This window comes from Panulirus ornatus, chromosome 63 (assembly GCF_036320965.1).
Source record: "Panulirus ornatus isolate Po-2019 chromosome 63, ASM3632096v1, whole genome shotgun sequence".
NCBI classification, from domain to species: domain Eukaryota; kingdom Metazoa; phylum Arthropoda; class Malacostraca; order Decapoda; family Palinuridae; genus Panulirus; species Panulirus ornatus.
Window position 1 is genome coordinate 2817479 of NC_092286.1, and position 18292 is coordinate 2835770.

Consider the following 18292-nt stretch of genomic DNA (forward strand, 5'->3'; position numbering starts at 1 on the left):
GATTTTGGTAACAATTACACCACGTAACAGGTAATTAAAAAATGGGGTCATAAAAGAATATTGACTATATTCATATGTTAGATGTACGGCTTTTAGGTGGACAAGAATCACATCAGGTTACAATTCTGGTTATATCTCCAGTAGCGTCCGCCTGCCAGGAACTTTTGGTTGTGGCGTCTTGTGCACTGAACATAAACTGATAGTATGATGAGTGGTACAGTTGTATGATGAGTGATACATCAATATGATGTTACATCTGAATATGTTGAGCGGTGCATCATTGATGGCTGACATGAGAGCATAATGGAAGACATGTCTGAAATATGATAGCCATGACAACAGACCCATTTGTGTGACGAAGTACTACGAATGGAGTAAATCGTTCCACACTCATCAAGTTTAGATGATACAAACTGCATGATTCTCAGGTTTTTGCACAAGGCAATTTAGTGTGAGAGACGAGACAATAGTCTTAAACTAATTCTAAGCTGAAAAAGGACAATTCTTCAGGCATGTTTAAAATCTGAAAGTACTTGTTCCAAGGGACAATAGGATGACAAAAACAATGAAGTTAAAACCCTAAAGAAATCTCTTACAAATACCCATGACAACTCCTGCAGCAGACCTTGACAACATAACAAACTTCCACAAAAAAACACTTTAGCGCAGCTGCATTCCAAGTACTTACTGAGATCTTTAATGATTCCTTCCTAGCCAATCATCACTCCTTCCTAGCTAATCAACACTGTTGGCTGCAGAACAAGAACGAAGGCATCTGGAGGTCCGGCAACATGGCACCCAATCTAAAAGCTTCCAGATCATCCAATTTCCACCTCTTCTTTTTCCCCTAGCTCTTCATCACCTTCAGTAGACAAACATTTTGAGAGACTGATTCACAATACGGCCCTAGACCTAACCTCTCGAGAGGAGGTGGTGAAAGTCTTTCGTAATAATAAGCAAGGTAAAGTGGCAGGATTCGGTGAGACTAATCTTGAATTTTTCAAGAAACAGAGACAGTTATTGTTGATTGGTTAGTCAGGATTTTCTGCGTATGTATGGCTCAAGGTCAGGAGCATGAGAAGTGGCGAAATGTCTGTGCAGTGCTGCTGTACACGAGGGACGAAAGTGAATGTTTGAATTACTGAAGAATAAGAATGTTAAGTCCACATGGTAGACTTTATTGGGGATTGGTGATGGAGAGAATGGTGCAATGCAGAGAACATCAAGTTGGGTTGGAACAATGTGGCTTCAGGACTAGTAGAGGATGTACCTGGTGTTTTCTATGAAATAGTTGTGTTAGAAATACATAAAGAAAACAATATGCATGAGGTATTCATGGTCCGGGAGAAAGCTATGCTGAGTATGCCGAGGATGAGGTGAGGCCAGATGATTTTTTTCCCATTGGTTCACCAACCACGGACCTTAATCTGACTGGGTGATCAGGACAAGCTATATAAACTGTTGTTGCACTCTCTTCCCGTCTTGATGAACATCCTTGTCAGATATCATTACTACACTCAGGAAACAACTTTAGGTGTTGTCCACCTTCTGTTACGAGACCAGAGCAGACCAGACTAGACCAGACCAGAGTAGACCAGACCAGACCAGAGCAGACCCGAGCAGAGCAGGAAGCATACGTCAATATATTCGTTAAATGTCGTTACATTGTACCAGAGAAGCACTCTTCATCATGTTACCGTCGGTATCCAGCGTTCCGACGCACTTTGATCCTGCCACTCCAGTGGTGCAGGAGACCTGCAGGTGATCCTCCCGCCGCAAGGACGTCATATCCTGTAGGATGGCATCAATGAGGTAAGCGGTACAGTAATGATGAGCAACACGTGAATGACGGTGTAGCAATAAGAACACTGGTGAAGAAGTGAAGAAAATGTTAGAGTTAGTGTGGTTAATGATGAAGCAGTGAGGATAATTTCTAAATAGAAAGTGATCATGAATCCCTGTGAGATAGTGAAGTAATAAGAATGATGATGAAACAGTGATAGTGAGAATTTTTAGGTAAGGTGAGAGGGTGTGGGTGATGGTGAAGTAAAGTGAAAGAGTGGAAGTGTTAGTGACGGTGCAGGATTGTGAGTGATGATCAGTCAGTATGGGTAATAGTGTGATAACACTAGTGATGGTGAGGTCTGTATATGGTGTTGAAGAAGTGTGGGTAATAGTGAGGAGTGCTAATGATGGTGAATTTGGTGTTCGTAATGGTAAGGTAATTAGAAAGGAATGTGAGTGGTGGTGAGGATTGTTGGTGATGATGAAGGAGTGCTGGTAATGAGTAATTTGTGTGATGGTGAGGGAGTGTGGTTGATGGTGAGGGGGTGCGGTTTATGGTAATGTGGTAGCGGTGAGGGAAAGTGAAAAATGGTGATAATGAAAGAATGTGCGTGCTTGTGATTGTGAGAAAGTTTTGGTTTAATTGATGGTGATAGTGAGAGTGTATGTGATGGTGAGAGTGTATGCGATGGTGAGAGTGTATGTGATGGTGAGAGTAAGAAAGCGTGACAATGAACGAAAGTAAGACAAATATCCTCCTCAGACTCACCTTGAGAATTTACATTCGAGTTTCTTCTTCGTGTGTTGTGCCAGCGAGGGTAGGTCGCCGTCAGTGATGCTGCGGGAGGACACCTCTATCTGCTCTACTTTGACTTTGCCTCCTTTGATAGTAGAGTCAGCAAGGGTTTCCACCAGGTCCCTGCACCCCTCAGGGCTCAGTTCACTGCTCGGGAAACATAAGCTGTTGAGGAATCTGGTGGAAGAAAAGCACATGTAAACGAAGGGTCTTGATCATAATGCACTCCGAGAGATGAATCCTGATACATACATACATACATACATATATGTCTGGATATCTTATGTCCATCTTTTCATGAGAATACAAAAAACAAGAAAAAACTACATATCACTCCGTGACGTCACATGTATACAGAGAAAATGTACAGTAATGTACAACCTGACTGACATTTGATGCATGATATAAAGATGTAAAATACAGATACCATAATCTTTACATTCTCAGTAAAAAGTAACGGCAGGTGCCTACCATGATAACCCATTGCTAGACACTTAGTGGACGAACTGATTCTGTGGTTAGCCATGAGAATCGATGATTGCTGTAAGGGAAATAAGAGGAGACAATGTCTTCAATTCCTGTATTTGAAAAAGATCAATTAATGTGTAGAAAGAAAAACTTGAAAAGGGGAAGAGTTCCTCTACGGGGAAATATGAGAAATGAATGATAAGAGCGGCATGGTGTATAATACAGTATCATCTTCATATAAAAGCCAAAAAGGTGTTTATGTAAGAGGCACTATGATGTCTATGTAGGAGCCAGTATGGAATCTGTATGGTGTGTACGGGGGTCTGAAAGTATCGTTGACGAGATAAAGTAAAGCACTGGACTTGCCACAGCTGTTGAAGTAATATTGGACAGGGTTTCATTAGTGAAGTGATAAGACAGATACTGAAAACTGTACATGAAGGACTGGGAGGCTGGGGTTGAGGTACTGTGATGATAACAAGCACAGTTTTAGAGTGACTAACCAGGGAGCACTCACATGGAGAACAAACATATCCTCTTAAGCTGTGGCAACACGCGAGGAGGACCAGCCTGCTTCTCGTTACATTTGGGAGGATGAAGGAGAGGAACGGCCATAAATAACAAATCAAGTTCTTTCGTTCTTTTGTTCATCCATCTTAACAAGTTCGGAAACGTATTACAGTAACCGGCGAAATATTGAATCTCATGTTTACCGTTGACGAAGGGTGAAATGAAAGTGTGTATAGCCTACATGATGAGAGACAACGTCATTAATAGGTCAATGCAACAAAATCGACATCTGTGAAGACTGGTTTTTATATATATGTATACGAGTTTGTATAGTTTATGATTACTAACACGTTACTCATATATCTATATATATAGAAGAAAAAGAAGTAGGCGGAACAGCAGAGCCGTGGGATGCTTTGCTAGTAATAAAGAAACTGACAGATGAACTTTTCTCTGGCATGGATGGCTTTGGACGGATGAAACACATGAATTCAAGGAATTCAGAAAAGTAGAAATACCGTATGAGGAAGATCTGGGAGGAGAGTCTGAGGAGAACAAACTGTATCAACGACTTTGATTTCTCCAGTGTAGCCATAACAGAAGATGAGGCAGAGTAGCGTCACTGTAATGTGTTAAGACATGACAGAGATCTGCAGCACCATGATCATGGCAGTGGGTACTACATCATGGATCTGTAGTGGAAGTGTCTGTCACAGTGACGACGGAGATCTTGCCTTACGACGGCTTCCCGGGCCTCAGACAAGCTGATTCAAGACCACAACTTATATTACTATTATTATTCATTATTATTATTATTATTATTATTATTATTATAATGAAACAGGAAAAGGGGGATAACTAACTCAGTAGTCGGCTTGAGGACGCGCACAACCCTAGAGGACCACTCTACTCCACTGTCGTCCACATGGTACAGGTGGAGGCGGATGCCACTTCTTCCTACCGATGGCAGCTGCTGCAGGTGTTCTGGGTTGACCGCCCTGGACACGTGGACATCTGTGTACGGGCAGCAGCCTCAATAAACTGGTCATGATAATTAGTGCCTTCCTCACAAGATGAAGTGGAATGGGTTAAGTGAAGATTTGATAACATTTTTATGTCATTTACGCATGTACTTACCTATTTGTGATAATTTATATGTAGGGTGTGTGTGTGTGTGTTTGTTGAATTGTAAATACAGCAACCAAAAGAGAAAAGATTCAGCACTTTCATCTTCTACAGGAAAGGCTGGGGTTTAATGGGAAGTAACTTAAAATGATCAACACATAAAGTATAATGCATGAAAACTTTAACTAGGAACCACTAGAGGGGGGGGGGGGGGTAACTAGGACCCCTGGAGAAGGGTCAGTAGGCTCCCAGGGAAGGTAATCAGGTTGCCTAAGTCTCTGGGCTGGGCCTCCTGGGAAAGGTGACTGACCCAGATGACACAGGCGGGTCAGGTGCTGGAGGCGCGGTAAGGCGGGATCGGAGTCCGGGGCAGCAGACAGGTCAAGGCGAATCAGGCTGTTGGGAAGCGTCACCCTAGAGGTAAAATGGCCCTCCAGGTGGATCAGCGAACACCTGTATGTAGAAGAAAAGGATGAAGTAGAGGTAACTTGGTGGATAAATCTGTTACACTGCAAATTATTTATGTCGCTAGTACTGTAAGCAGAGGAACATGCATCTATAAATCAAACAGAAGCATGTCTCAGGGTGCTGAGGGATGGCCGAGGGTCACAACAAGGAAACTATACGGGATGATAAACACTGAAAAATTAAAGATGTTGTGGAATGTGGGGACGATCATGAGGGGATGCAGGATGTCTTCTACCACAGTGTTCACCACAAAGGGAAACACCACCACATTCATATTCACTATTCCCGTGATCAATTTGAATTCTTTTAAAAAAGTCATCTTCACTACACTGATTTTCACGGCGCCCATATATTCATTACAACCTCAGGAGTCCTGGTAAAAGACCACCTCCTAGATTTACACCTTCATCGTCACTACAACCGTGACACCACAGGTCTTTGTCCTGACTTTTACGGGGAGAGAACGCTGATTGTTGGTAAATTAAGAAAGAGGAAGAAGAAATAAAGAAAACAATTTGCTTCCCCCCTGAGAGGAAGGGGTAAACAATCAATCAATAGTATCGAGTGAACGGAAATGATGGTACTACAGGCAATCCTCAGGTTACCATTCATTTAACTATTTAGATCTTGACATAGTCCTAGATGCGGACCTATCCAGTGTTTACACAGTGGAAATGTGTGAAATAAGAGATACCATTTAGCGTAGCCTGCAGCTGAGTGGACACTGACATACATGTCATACCAGAATGATCATTTGATGACTTTTGTGACGGTTGACATGTTTTACATGCTATAAATATATACAGGTCTACATGTACGTATATGTTTACATATTATACATTTGTGCAGATACTAAACTTGTAGAAAAATAATGAAGATTCGGACAATTAATGAGGCAATACAGACTGTATTGGAAGATCTGTAGGAATATTATCTGAGAGACATTTTTGCATTAGTATCTATTTCTTGCATTAGTATCTATTTCGAATGACAATGAGTAAGGAAACAGGAGCTGTGCCTTGGGTGCTTCTAAGCCTCCTCTGGACACAAAGGCAATTGTTTGTTAACCAGTGTTGTAAATTGTTATAATACATTAAATTGTGTGTCATCCATTGCATACTGCATTAAATATAACCTTATCGAACCTGATGTAATCATTCAGTATAAATTGATACTTCTGAAACGACAGTGTAATTACTACCATGTCTCCAGTGCCGTCTGTTCGTTGTGTTCACTGATCACTTTATAAGGTAAAGGTTACCACAAAAGTTTATTGCTTTATGAAGTAATGGTTACCACAAACGTGTATGCTTACTTTATAAGGTAATGATTATGGGGTAATGGTTACCACACCCAAGATTACCTTAAACCTTGCACCTACGTGAACGTTTAACTGATATAAATTAAAAAAATAATTAGTTTAATAATAACTGCAGTTTCAAGTTGGTTGAAGGTCACTGCTGGTCAGGGACCTGAGTGTGGTTGGAGGTCACTGCTGGTCAGGGACCTGAATGTGGTTGGTCACTGCTGGTCAGGGACCTGAGTGTGGTTGGAGGTCACTGCTGGTCAGGGACCTGAATGTGGTTGGTCACTGCTGGTCAGGGACCTGAGTGTGGTTGAAGGTCACTGCTGGTCAGGGACCTGAGTGTGGTTGAAGGTCACTGTTGGTCAGGGACCTGAGTGTGGTTGAAGGTCACTGCTGGTCAGGGACCTGAGTGTGGTTGGAGGTCACTGCTGGTCAGGGACCTGAGTGTGGTTGGAGGTCAATGTTTGCCACATCATTGTTACAGTTGCTCTTCTTTCTTACTCACCTGCCGTCTTGGAGGAGCTCAAGGAGGTGGTCGGCGCTGGTGTCTGTGGTGCGCAACAGTCGTTTGAGAACCAGAAATACCCGGCACGGTCGGGGGGCCACGACCTTGATGAGATCATCAAGGTCAGACAGGTGGCGAAGGTCGCCTTTCAATGTGATCTTGACTTCTGTGTCTGCGGCCAGGTGGGGCAGGACGGCCCGCGCTGCTCCAACGTGCCCATCGCTCACATTCAGGGGCTGGGGACATGGAGAGGTGGTGAGCAGGACGAGAAAACCCTTCGTATGGTTATCCCTAGCTAAACAAACTGTCACCACTTTGAACAGCTGCTGTGATAACCTACTTAGCTCCTTAACTGCTAAAACTTAACCAGTAACTAAGATATTCCTGCTCATTCTGTTACTTGCCTATCAGGATGATTCCCTGCTCCCTCTGTTATCTATCGAGTGAAATAACTATAATTACAGTAAATGAAACCGTGTAGTAGATATATATGTCGGGCATAACCATCTTCCATTCATCTTGCAAATCTCGCTCAATAACCATAACAAAACCTGGTTCTTAAACCCGGGGTTCTTGGCTGGGTATTTTTCTCATGAGAAAATATTCCTCAACAGGGCGTTCGGTTCGGCCAGTATGTAGTAGTTCTGGCATATCTGGGATGGCTCTTCTTTCATCTCTCTCTCAAAGTTAATCAGACAGTGTGGGATCAAAAGTTACTCATCTTCATAACCTCTTTCCATCCTTCATGATGTTGCTTCCTTCTCTCTGCTATACAGAAACTGAGGCCACTGCTCTCGTGAGCTGTCTGTTTCCCGGCTTCTAACATCTGGACCCCTCCCTCCCCACGCACGCTCGGTCAGATGCTTCCCATAGTCTGTGAAAACCAGTCCCACGAGAACTAACCTTTGTGATACCTCCCTATTCCCTCGTACAACATCCTTGTGTAATAATTCTCTTCCGTCATTTGTCTGTCCCTCTTCCTATAACCTTTTCACTTTACAGATTTATCCCAGACTTATTTCCTTTCATCTGAGATGGCCACTCCTTCTGCCATGTCGGTTTATATGTGAAAAAATTATTGATGTAAAAAATAGAATTCATTAATGGAAATTAGCGCTCGATGAGCTTTAGCAAGGAAGGCATATGTTGCCGTCTGTTCAGAAAGCTCTTAACTGACTTCAAGTAACGAAGTGACAAGTATCAACGTTGTGTGGCATGTTGACAGTGACGGGAGAGTTGGACACCCGTAAGCCTGGCATGCATAGTGGGTAGTGTTCCTTAATACTCAAGGTGACGACTGATCAAAGGCTCTCAAGAGATATGTTGACCATGAGATAACGGACTTATGGAGAGATACACTGATAATGACAGCATGATGCGAGTAAGGGAGACTCCCACCGTGTAATGAGAAGACCAGAGTAGCTATCTAGACAGAAGGTTATGTGATTAGCATCCTAGGCCCCTGTGGTTGGACCAAGCCCCTGTGGTTGGACGAGGCCCATGTTGCCTGACTAGGTCTATGTGGAACAGAGAACTACTAATCTTTTCACCGGAATACTGGAATAAACTGAGATGACCATATACATCCAGTATACTGTGATGTTAAACCATGACATACACATAAATCTAGTTTTACAGATCTTGGAATCTGAGTATAGACGTCACAAGTAATATATAGTGAAGTGAAATCATCCTACAGTATACTTGTCGTGATCTAAATTGAAACTACATTAAAATAGCTGTGGTATCTGGACATGCCGGGGTCATACATCTTAGGAAAGTATTCAAATAACGTGATATTTGATGGACTTTCAGCAAGTCTGTCCAACACCTTTTATCAAAAAAAGTAAAGTAACCAACAAAGCACACATGATCATTCGATATACAATCACAAGGTAGACTGGGCTTAACTTATGGGTCTAAGAAAACACTCCTTACCTTCTTACTTAGCTTCTTTGCCACAAGCTTAGCCATTTCGTCACAGTTCTTCGTCTCTGCTACAATGGTAAGGAACTGGTGGGGTTGGAGTCCACTCTCTTGTAGGAGATCCAGGAGCTCAGGCCCATGCAGAGGGATGTGGTCCTTATGCAAGTGGAACATAATCCCGGCCATCAGGAGGAGCATGTTTTGGTAACGGGAAAGGTCCAGATTCTTGGTGCTAGTGTGGAAACTCTTCAGTAACGTCGATATGGTAATCTGGTTTAGAACTTGCAGCTGACCCTTGGCGAAATTAAGTATGGCTTGCCTAATCTCCTGTGGACATTTATGGAGGTCAAGAAGTTCTTGCATGCTGATTAATATATTTTCAATATCATGAGTGGCACATACATCATTGATGATGGCATGTGCTGAGAAGAATTCCAACTTGCTCTTGTGTGGAGGGACTATAACAGTCAGATACCCATCACTGCTCCATTCGTTGTAAACCTCCATGTAGTTTTCCAACATGTCTGACGATGGCAGGAGGTTATCAGTACAAAATTTTTCTAATCTACTGATACATTCCTGTGGCATTTGCATGGCATCTTGAGACAGCGCAGTGAGGCACTCTTTGTACAGAACGAGAAGGAAATCTTTACACAACCTTTCCAACTCCTTCTTCTCCTTTCCTGTCTGATGGACTAATCGCCGAAGCAAACGCATGAGAGCAAGGTTATGGAATGCTGTGTATAATTCGGTCGTTGAAGTTGCTAAGCAGATCTGGTCTGAGTGGTGGATCCAGAGGTACGCTAGCAAGGCTAAGTTTAGAGGCAGCTTAAACTGCTCTCCCATCTTGGACTGAGAGCTTTCCATGAAGGTTTCCAGCTTCTGGATTTGGGTGTCTATGTTTGTAATATCTGATGGATTTCCAGGAATACTTTCATTAACTTTCATCTCAAACATCCCTTCCATAGATTTCTTGGTGAAAACAAACTGTTTATCAGGTGGGATTCCTGTGATTTTGATGTGCACCCAAGACTGGGACTCAACGTAGTCAAGAAGTTTATCCAACCTCTCTGGTCTGGTGGTACACAAAACACGGAGTTTACCGTTGCTTTTTGGTATACTCTCCCGTAAGAGTTCTTGAAGAAGACACTTCGAATTTTTATTCCATTCGTCTGCACCGTCCAGCAACACTAGGGTTCTCAGACTCAGGACTGAGGTTATCAGTTGGTTATGCGTTAGCCGCAGGGATGAACTGTCGAACAGGAAAAGGAGAAGGTCGAGGAAAGTAGAAATAAACTGAGTTCTGAATTCAAAATGGAGAATAAGTTCATAATCATTCAAGCCAAGAATTGTGTTACTTTGATTAGGAGCCTGGCCCATTCTGCTAGGATGAACTTCACAAGTGATGTCTTTCCCATTCCAGCTTCACCTTCCACTACCACTACAGACGGCTCCTTCCCATCCTTTGTTTGAAGCTTCAACAAGAGATCGTGATCTATGATTCTCTTTGATTTATCATTATATATTTCGTTTACTATCCCTTCCTTGCAATATACAGTCTCGATTTGTAAGGATTCTACGTGAGACAGAAAGGACGCGGGATGGATCTTGGAAGTTGTTAGATACTTTTCCTTTAGATTTGAAATTACTTCTTTAACATGACATATTTGTTGACTTTGCAGGTCTTCCATCATTTTCTTCCACTCCTGAAAATCTCTCATGTGGGGTACTAGCACGATACTGTCAATTTCGCTCTTCATTACTGAGATGTAGTTGTCTGCCTCAGCATCGTCACGGTTGTACCGGCTAGCAGCCAGGTTATAGGTTTTCCCAAGGAGCTTCTTCACATCGTCTGCGAAGGTGATCAACTCACCTTTACTTCTAATTTCTTTGTCATGAACAACATCGTTACGCAAATCTTTAATCTGAGTAATGAGGTATTCTAACTTGCTTTCATCACATTGGGTCCAGACGGCTGTGCCGAGCTTGGCAAGTCCTGGCAGCGGCAGCCCGAGACACCGATGCAACAGTGTTATATCAAAATCACTTCCACTGGGATCTCTAAGAATTTTTTCCCGCTGTTTTATTGAAAACCATTTTTCGTAATCCTCTTTTTTCATTTTTCTTTCATCGATCAAATAATCTTGTAAATTCTGTGTATTCGACTTGTTGCAAGCTATGGTGAAAATGTAATGCATGGTCGTTCGTCCTTCACAGTTGAGTAATTTAAAGGCCTTTATCTGTGTCAAGGCTCGATCAGGGTCGATGCCACCCAGCTCCCTCTGCCTGGACATGGTGGCCACTGGCTCCTCAGGTGTCTGCTACACAGGCTCCGTCCGTCTCTACAGCTGTCGGAAGATTAGCATCCAACAAGCAACATGAACCAGTAGTGAGAGAGTCATACCAAATAGCACTTTGGTTATAAATGTAAACCAAAGAAAACAGACATGGAAAAATGAACTGCCTACATTACTGAATACATAAAACGAACAAAAGTTATCAGCGACATATATAATAACGTTTTATGAAGTAAGTGAACAAGTAAATGAATTGATCTTGGTGATATCTTTCAGCACAAATACATTTTTCTAATTATGGCGGAGCTATAACAAGCAATGAAAGATATTCTCGTTCCCTGATAACCTGACAACAGCAAACTTTACTACACACAAAGTTTAGCGTGATCACTATCGCTACCTTGACCAAGGAGGAGGTTAACTGGAAGACAGAACCTGCAGGTCAGGTTCTCACGGGGATGATCGCCACCTCCCACTCTACTCTGTCTCACCAGCCGTCGTTAGCGAGGCAGAAACACCATCTATAAAGGGAAGTTCTGACGTGTCCATAATACTAAGCTTTCATGAACCTATATCGCTCAACTGCCTCACTGGTAACAGTGGGAGTCTTGCCTGGTGGCCGGAGCCGCCGGACACAGTTTTAAAAAGGGATGGGTCAAGGATCACCCTCGCCAGGTCTGCTTCACACCGGCCTAGTAACGTCACGGAAGATTGAAATGTGATAAAGTAACGAAAATACAGCGACCATAGTAGACAACGACCGGCAAGCGAAGGCAAGAGTGCTAACACTTGGCTGGGGAAAGCACTTAGCTTTGGACAGGAAAAGCATTTGGCCCTGGCCAAGTAAACTGGTTAACTCAAATTCTGAAGTAAGTTCGGGCCATAACCTTCACAAATTACTCATCATTCACTACACGCGACCACCAGGTGGCGCTAACAACGGAAACAAACAGCAAAACATAAGTATAAGAAAATAAATTTTCATTCTTTGTTTCTTTTCTTTCTTTAGAAACAACGTAAATGATTATTAATCGACTGCACGTTATATATAAAAGCAGTAAACATGATCATTAAATTAACTTCAAATTAATGTACTTCAAGAAGGCCTTTTACACTGACAGCTGTTCACCAATGCAAAACACCGTTCTGATGTTTCACACACATACAATTTTGATATTTCGCACACATACACATTCTGATGTTCCGCACACACACACACACACACACACACATTCTGATGTTCCGCACACACACACACACACACACACACACACACACACACACACACACACACACACATTCTGATGTTCCGCACACACACACACACACACACATTCTGATGTTCCGCACACACACACACACACACACACACACATTCTGATGTTCCGCACAAATACACACACACACACACACACACACATTCTGATGTTCCGCACACACACACACACACACACACACACACATTCTGATGTTCCGCACACACACACACACACACACACACACACACACACACATTCTGATGTTCCGCACACACACACACACACACACACACACACACACACACATTCTGATGTTCCGCACACACACACACACACACACACATTCTGATGTTCCGCACAAATACGCATTCTGACGTTCCGCACACACACATTCTGATGTTCCACACACATACCCATTCTGATATTCCGCACACGTATACATTCTGAAGTTCCACACACATACACATTCTGATGTTCCACAGACATAAACATTCTGATTTTCTGCACACATACACCTTCTGATGTTCCGCACACATACACATTCTGATGTCCCGCACACATACACATTCTGATGTTCCACACACATACACATTCTGATATTCTGCAGACATACACATTCTGATGTTCCGTACACATAAATATTCTGATGTTCCGCACATACACATTCTGATGTTTCGTACACATAAACATTCTAATGTTCTGCAAACATAAAAATTCCGATGTTCCGCAAACATAAACATTCTGATGTTCAGCACACATAAACATTCCGATGTTCCGCACACATGAACATTCTGATGTTCCGCACACATAACATTCTGATTTTCCGCACACATACACATTCTGATGTTCTGCACACATACACACTCTGATGTTCTGCTCACATACACATTCTGATGTTCTGCACATCGTATCGCATGCTATGCAGTGTGGGCAGGTCGTAGTAACAATATAAGTCTATAGATGGAACATATTCAACAGACTTTATAGCAATGAGACACGAATAACAAACAAGAATTGTAACTAGATATTATTGACTGTTATCTATTTATGACATATAAGGAATAATTTCATCATTAAATACATACAAATATGGTTTTTAACTTGCTTTCACACTACTGCCTGATCTAAAACCATTAACATAACCTAAAGTTTAAAACAAGATTGAATATTCTATAAGCGAATTCACGAACCCAAGTGTCAGGTTTAGTGTCAGGTTTAAGAGTATAACTGATGCGATCATGCTGTTGTAGGGACGCCAGAACTCGATTCCCTTTCCTCTGGGCAAGGATTAGAGGTTGTATCATCGTGGCACTGACAGCTTCCCTACGTGGTTACCACGTGTTACATGTAACTGTATCAAGAAGTAAACGTCTCGCAAACCTTCGAGGTGACATTGTCTGTTACGGATTGAATTTCATGTCGCTTTGTAATACTGTTCTAATCATATAAAGCATGACTTCCAACCCGAGTAACCAGCAATGATAACATCAACAGATGTACCTCTCTGTTATAGCTTTATGGAGCCGTTGCTAACGTGTAGTTATCAGAGGTCTGTATAAACAACTGCCTTGTGTTAAAAGAATTATAGTGTATTCTAGATTTACTTACAGTGTTATCAACGACCTAGTTCTTAACTCAAAAAAATTAGTGGTTCACTCTAGATTTAAAGGATTTGGGATTAGAACAACAAACACAGAGGTTACGGTCATGTTGATGAACGATTGAACAGACGAGATCTATGATATAACAGAACATCACATGATAGACGAAAACCATGATTGACAACTATCATAATGAACACAGTTTCTGCTGGCCAGGTAAGATCTGAGCTACTTGTAGAAGACACCTCTGATGTCCGGAGTTCAAGTCATGCAGCCGGTAACACTATCTATTGTACTAAACACGTTATAAGTGTAGGAATACACTTGCAGTACACTGACGGATGTTAAATGAGTTTGAAACGTCTTTTGCATATGGAAGAAGTCTATCGAGTTTCTCCCAACACCAAGCTAAGACTGTAATGACACTGTGCTGATGCTATATATATATATATATATATATATATATATATATATATACGCTGCACATTCTCAATCATGAGTTACTCTTGATATCATCATACTACAATCAGACAAAACCTATCGGCCTTTACCAGCCTTCAAAATGTGAAGGGTGTGGTGTAGTGTGCTCAAACAAGCATACAAACAGAAGTGTCTTTGCAAGCAGGAGGGGGGATCAATAAGCTGCAGGAATGAGGATGGTATGTCTATTCACTAATGACGTGTGGTCCGTGAGTGTGCACATCGTTAATTATCAACGAGCAAGAGGGAACCTATAGCGGAATTACTTATGAAAAGTGGACGGAAGAAGTGACCATGTGCATAGAAGTGCGGTTGTGTTGTTCAGACATTGGTGTGAACTGTAACATCGTATGTATTATTAACCCACTGGGGTCTGACTAAGACCCTTTGTGACCCCTGTAATACCTCTGCGTAACCGCTCACAGGATGAGCATGGGGTGCAAACTAAATTAGCCAGGGTTATCGCCATAAATAAGAGAAAGTCATAGTTGTACCTCCAGATTAGTTAGGTGGCCTTCGACTACTTGCGGCAACGCTGTACAGTGAGTGAGTCAGACTTGTGATGTTGGAGGAGCTCCTGACTGGCGACCACCTATTTCCTGCTGACGCTTATCCCATGTTGTGACAGCTGATAGTCTGTTTAGGTAAAGAAAGAACAGCACAGCTCAACCTACTTTGCCATCCTTCTACACACAAAACGCCTACATTGCAAGCCACACACAACACTGCCGACTCAGCACTGGTGGGCTGTTGCATGACGACAGCTCGGGGCAGATGCCAAGTCTCGCCACTGGCCTCTTCTAACAATAAACTTCACGCATCACAAGCTAAATTCCATGTAGATATAAATATCTCTGGAAAAGTTCACATAGGTACTGATACAGCCGTCAGGAAATAATTCTTCTTTCAGAGTCACGTTACGGGAGAATAACATGTAATGTCATAAGGTTCGTTATATTGGCTTATAAGAACTGCTGGGTACTGTACCTCCCCTTGGGGGGGGGGGGGACGGAGGCACTGGGAGGTACCCAATTGAGATATACTTAATTAGTAATAATATACTTAATAATAGTATACTTACTAATATACTCAATAATAATATATTTAATTTTGATGTTTTACTATGTTTGTACAATTACTCTGATCCCTTTTGATTCCTTGGAAGGAAAAGTGAATGTATTTCTGCTTCAAGTGTCTGGCTGATTAACGTACTCGTGCTTCGCGTGACCGTTTCATTATCTTCCCAAAGCATTGCCATAACGGAATTATTTCTTTCTGCAGATGTACAATAATTTGTTCCATCAAGTAAAAAATTGATTATAGCCATATCGCCCAATATCATCAGCTTACATTCATACAAAATGGTCACTGGACTTATAAAGTTACTTCGTTACATTAGTTGTATTCAGTTATGAGAATCTAATCAGTATCGACGATTAATCATAACATTGAAAAAACTTAAAAGTGGTATTTTCTAAGATATGATTTGTCCTTATATATACCATCCTTGTTCAGAACTTTTCATTAGTAATTAGGCGTATTTATATTTCGCTCCCATCCTCTTAACCAATTCCTGGATACTCGCCTCGACCTAAACTGTTGTGGTGATAACGTGGGTCGTCTGGCACATTTCCACTGGTTTCCTGGGGTTACTTTTAGATAATGATGTAACTATGTAGGTACCGTCAGTTTACTGGCTGGAACATTTTGATTCGTCTTTTACCGTACCAGAAGTTTCCTTTGTTACTAGATGGATACTCCCAGTTCTCACCCAAGTCACGGTCGTCCCCTTACTCAGACGTCCCGACACACGGACTTTGCAGACGTGGACGTGTCCACACACGAACGTCCTCGATCACGTCTCTACTTACGGACTACCCCACGTAAGGCAGCTCCTGTCCATGGATGTCTCCCCATACAGTCGTCCACACATGCGCACGTCCCAACTCCAGGATATAGTCCTTTCATCTTCATTCCTTGTTTTATTTGTACGTTATATTTCGTGAGAGTCGTCCTTAATTCCCTGCGGATGAGACAAGGTACATGATGCAGAATTTGGGTAAGGCATGAGGTCATACTCAGATCACCAGTCATAGTGACCACGGAGATCTCCGGTCCTTTGGCCATGACGTCTGAAGTACTTCCTGCAGGATATACTTCTACATGAGAACAACTTCTCCCTCCATAAGAAGCTCTTGTTGCCTGAATTGGAACCTTAGAAAAATACTAAGACATATTCACACAGAAGCGTACATCAGTATGAGCAGTTATGTCTGGGAAGCGATATTCTGTTCCTAAGAGCAGCCAGAGAGCGCTGTACTCTTGAACAATTTCGTCTTTGTTGAAGTTGTGTCATAACGTCCTATCGAGAAGTTTGTACAATGCCACAAAATAGCCAGCAAACACATGCTGGTTCACCACATGCTGGCTCAGCATATGCTGTTTCATCACATGTAGGCTGCAACTCTTATTAAGCTCACAAGCGCATCAACTTCATCTCGCGCACAATATTTGATGACACAACTCTCTGCGGTAAGCACTATGTGTTAGAACTACCTACTGGTAAAATTTCGTGGTAAGTACTCTCTGCTTTATTCTAAAAGTATATATCGTTTAGTGTTTGCGTGATATATATATATATATATATATATATATATATATATATATATATATATACACAGGAAATTTCTCCAGTGGGTGGAAGTTAATGGAATCTGCAAAATGGGATCGAACAGATCTCTTTAGTTTACCTTGAGATGTCAAATTTCGTTTTCTATGATCCTACCACAACAGAAAATGAAGTTAATATGCTGGTCTATTCTAGATCCCGCATTCAATTTTCATTGTATGATCCAATATTTCTATGATGATATGATTTCTTTTACCCCAAGAATTAGTGACACATTACCGATACAGTGAAGAACCGTAAGCTGTTTACAAGAGCCATGAAGTAAGTGTAGTGTTGTGTTAATGATCGTCACAGCAGAGGCAAGAGAAGCTAGCAGCCTCGTACCACCTGCTGGGCGCATCCTGAACGTTCTCATGTTGTATATATTACGGTATGTGATTGGCCAGATGTCATGGATCATGTCAGGTGATAGTTGGTTCAAAACTGGATTTGCTTAACATTTTTTTCGTCTTTAAGATAACTTGGCCTAATCACTTTATTCGTAAACTTCGGTGCTATGTGCAAGCCACGCTTTTACCTATAGGGTCAGGTATGTCTGGGCCATGGCCTGTAATAAGGTCTGCTATGTCTTGGCCATGGCCTCCATAAAAGGTCTGTTATATCTGGACCGTGGCGTACATACAAGGTTAGATGTTTCTGAGCCATAGCCTGTAAGGATGCATTACCATTAGTTCTTTATATCAATGTCGGATATTCGATCAAGAATCAACAATCGCTTTGTCATTCCGGCATCTTGTTGTATATGATGATTATGATGATAACTGCCTTTCTTTGCTCTGCGATTTTCTTTCTTACCGATAGATGGACCTGACTGTTATGTGGGACACTGATTGTGATATGGGACCCTGACTGTTATGTGGGACACTGATTGTTATTCTACACACTGACTGCTATCGTGTACACAGAATGTAAGTCAGTGTGTCTGAGTATCATGCTGATCATTGACTGAAAACATAAAATGTACAAATTTTATTCATGAATCATTTACAGAAAAAAAGTTTTCTGTATTGGTGTGTCGGTTAAGGATGGCCAGTAAGCATACAACACTACACTGTATGTGCGGGTTGTAGACTGGTG

General features: G+C 41.9%; 1 protein-coding gene across 1 annotated transcript; it reads right to left on the bottom strand.

Annotated features, from left to right (window-relative positions):
* Window positions 1-47: 47 nt before the first annotated feature.
* LOC139745950 (uncharacterized) lies at window positions 48-15282 on the bottom strand. The gene is given in 8 exon segments (XM_071656669.1): window positions 48-1791; window positions 2555-2758; window positions 4423-4573; window positions 4995-5137; window positions 6964-7199; window positions 8902-10259; window positions 10262-11237; window positions 15021-15282. Coding segments are annotated over 7 exon segments (3021 nt in total). The 5' UTR covers window positions 11184-11237; window positions 15021-15282; the 3' UTR covers window positions 48-1784.
* Window positions 15283-18292: the final 3010 nt, after the last annotated feature.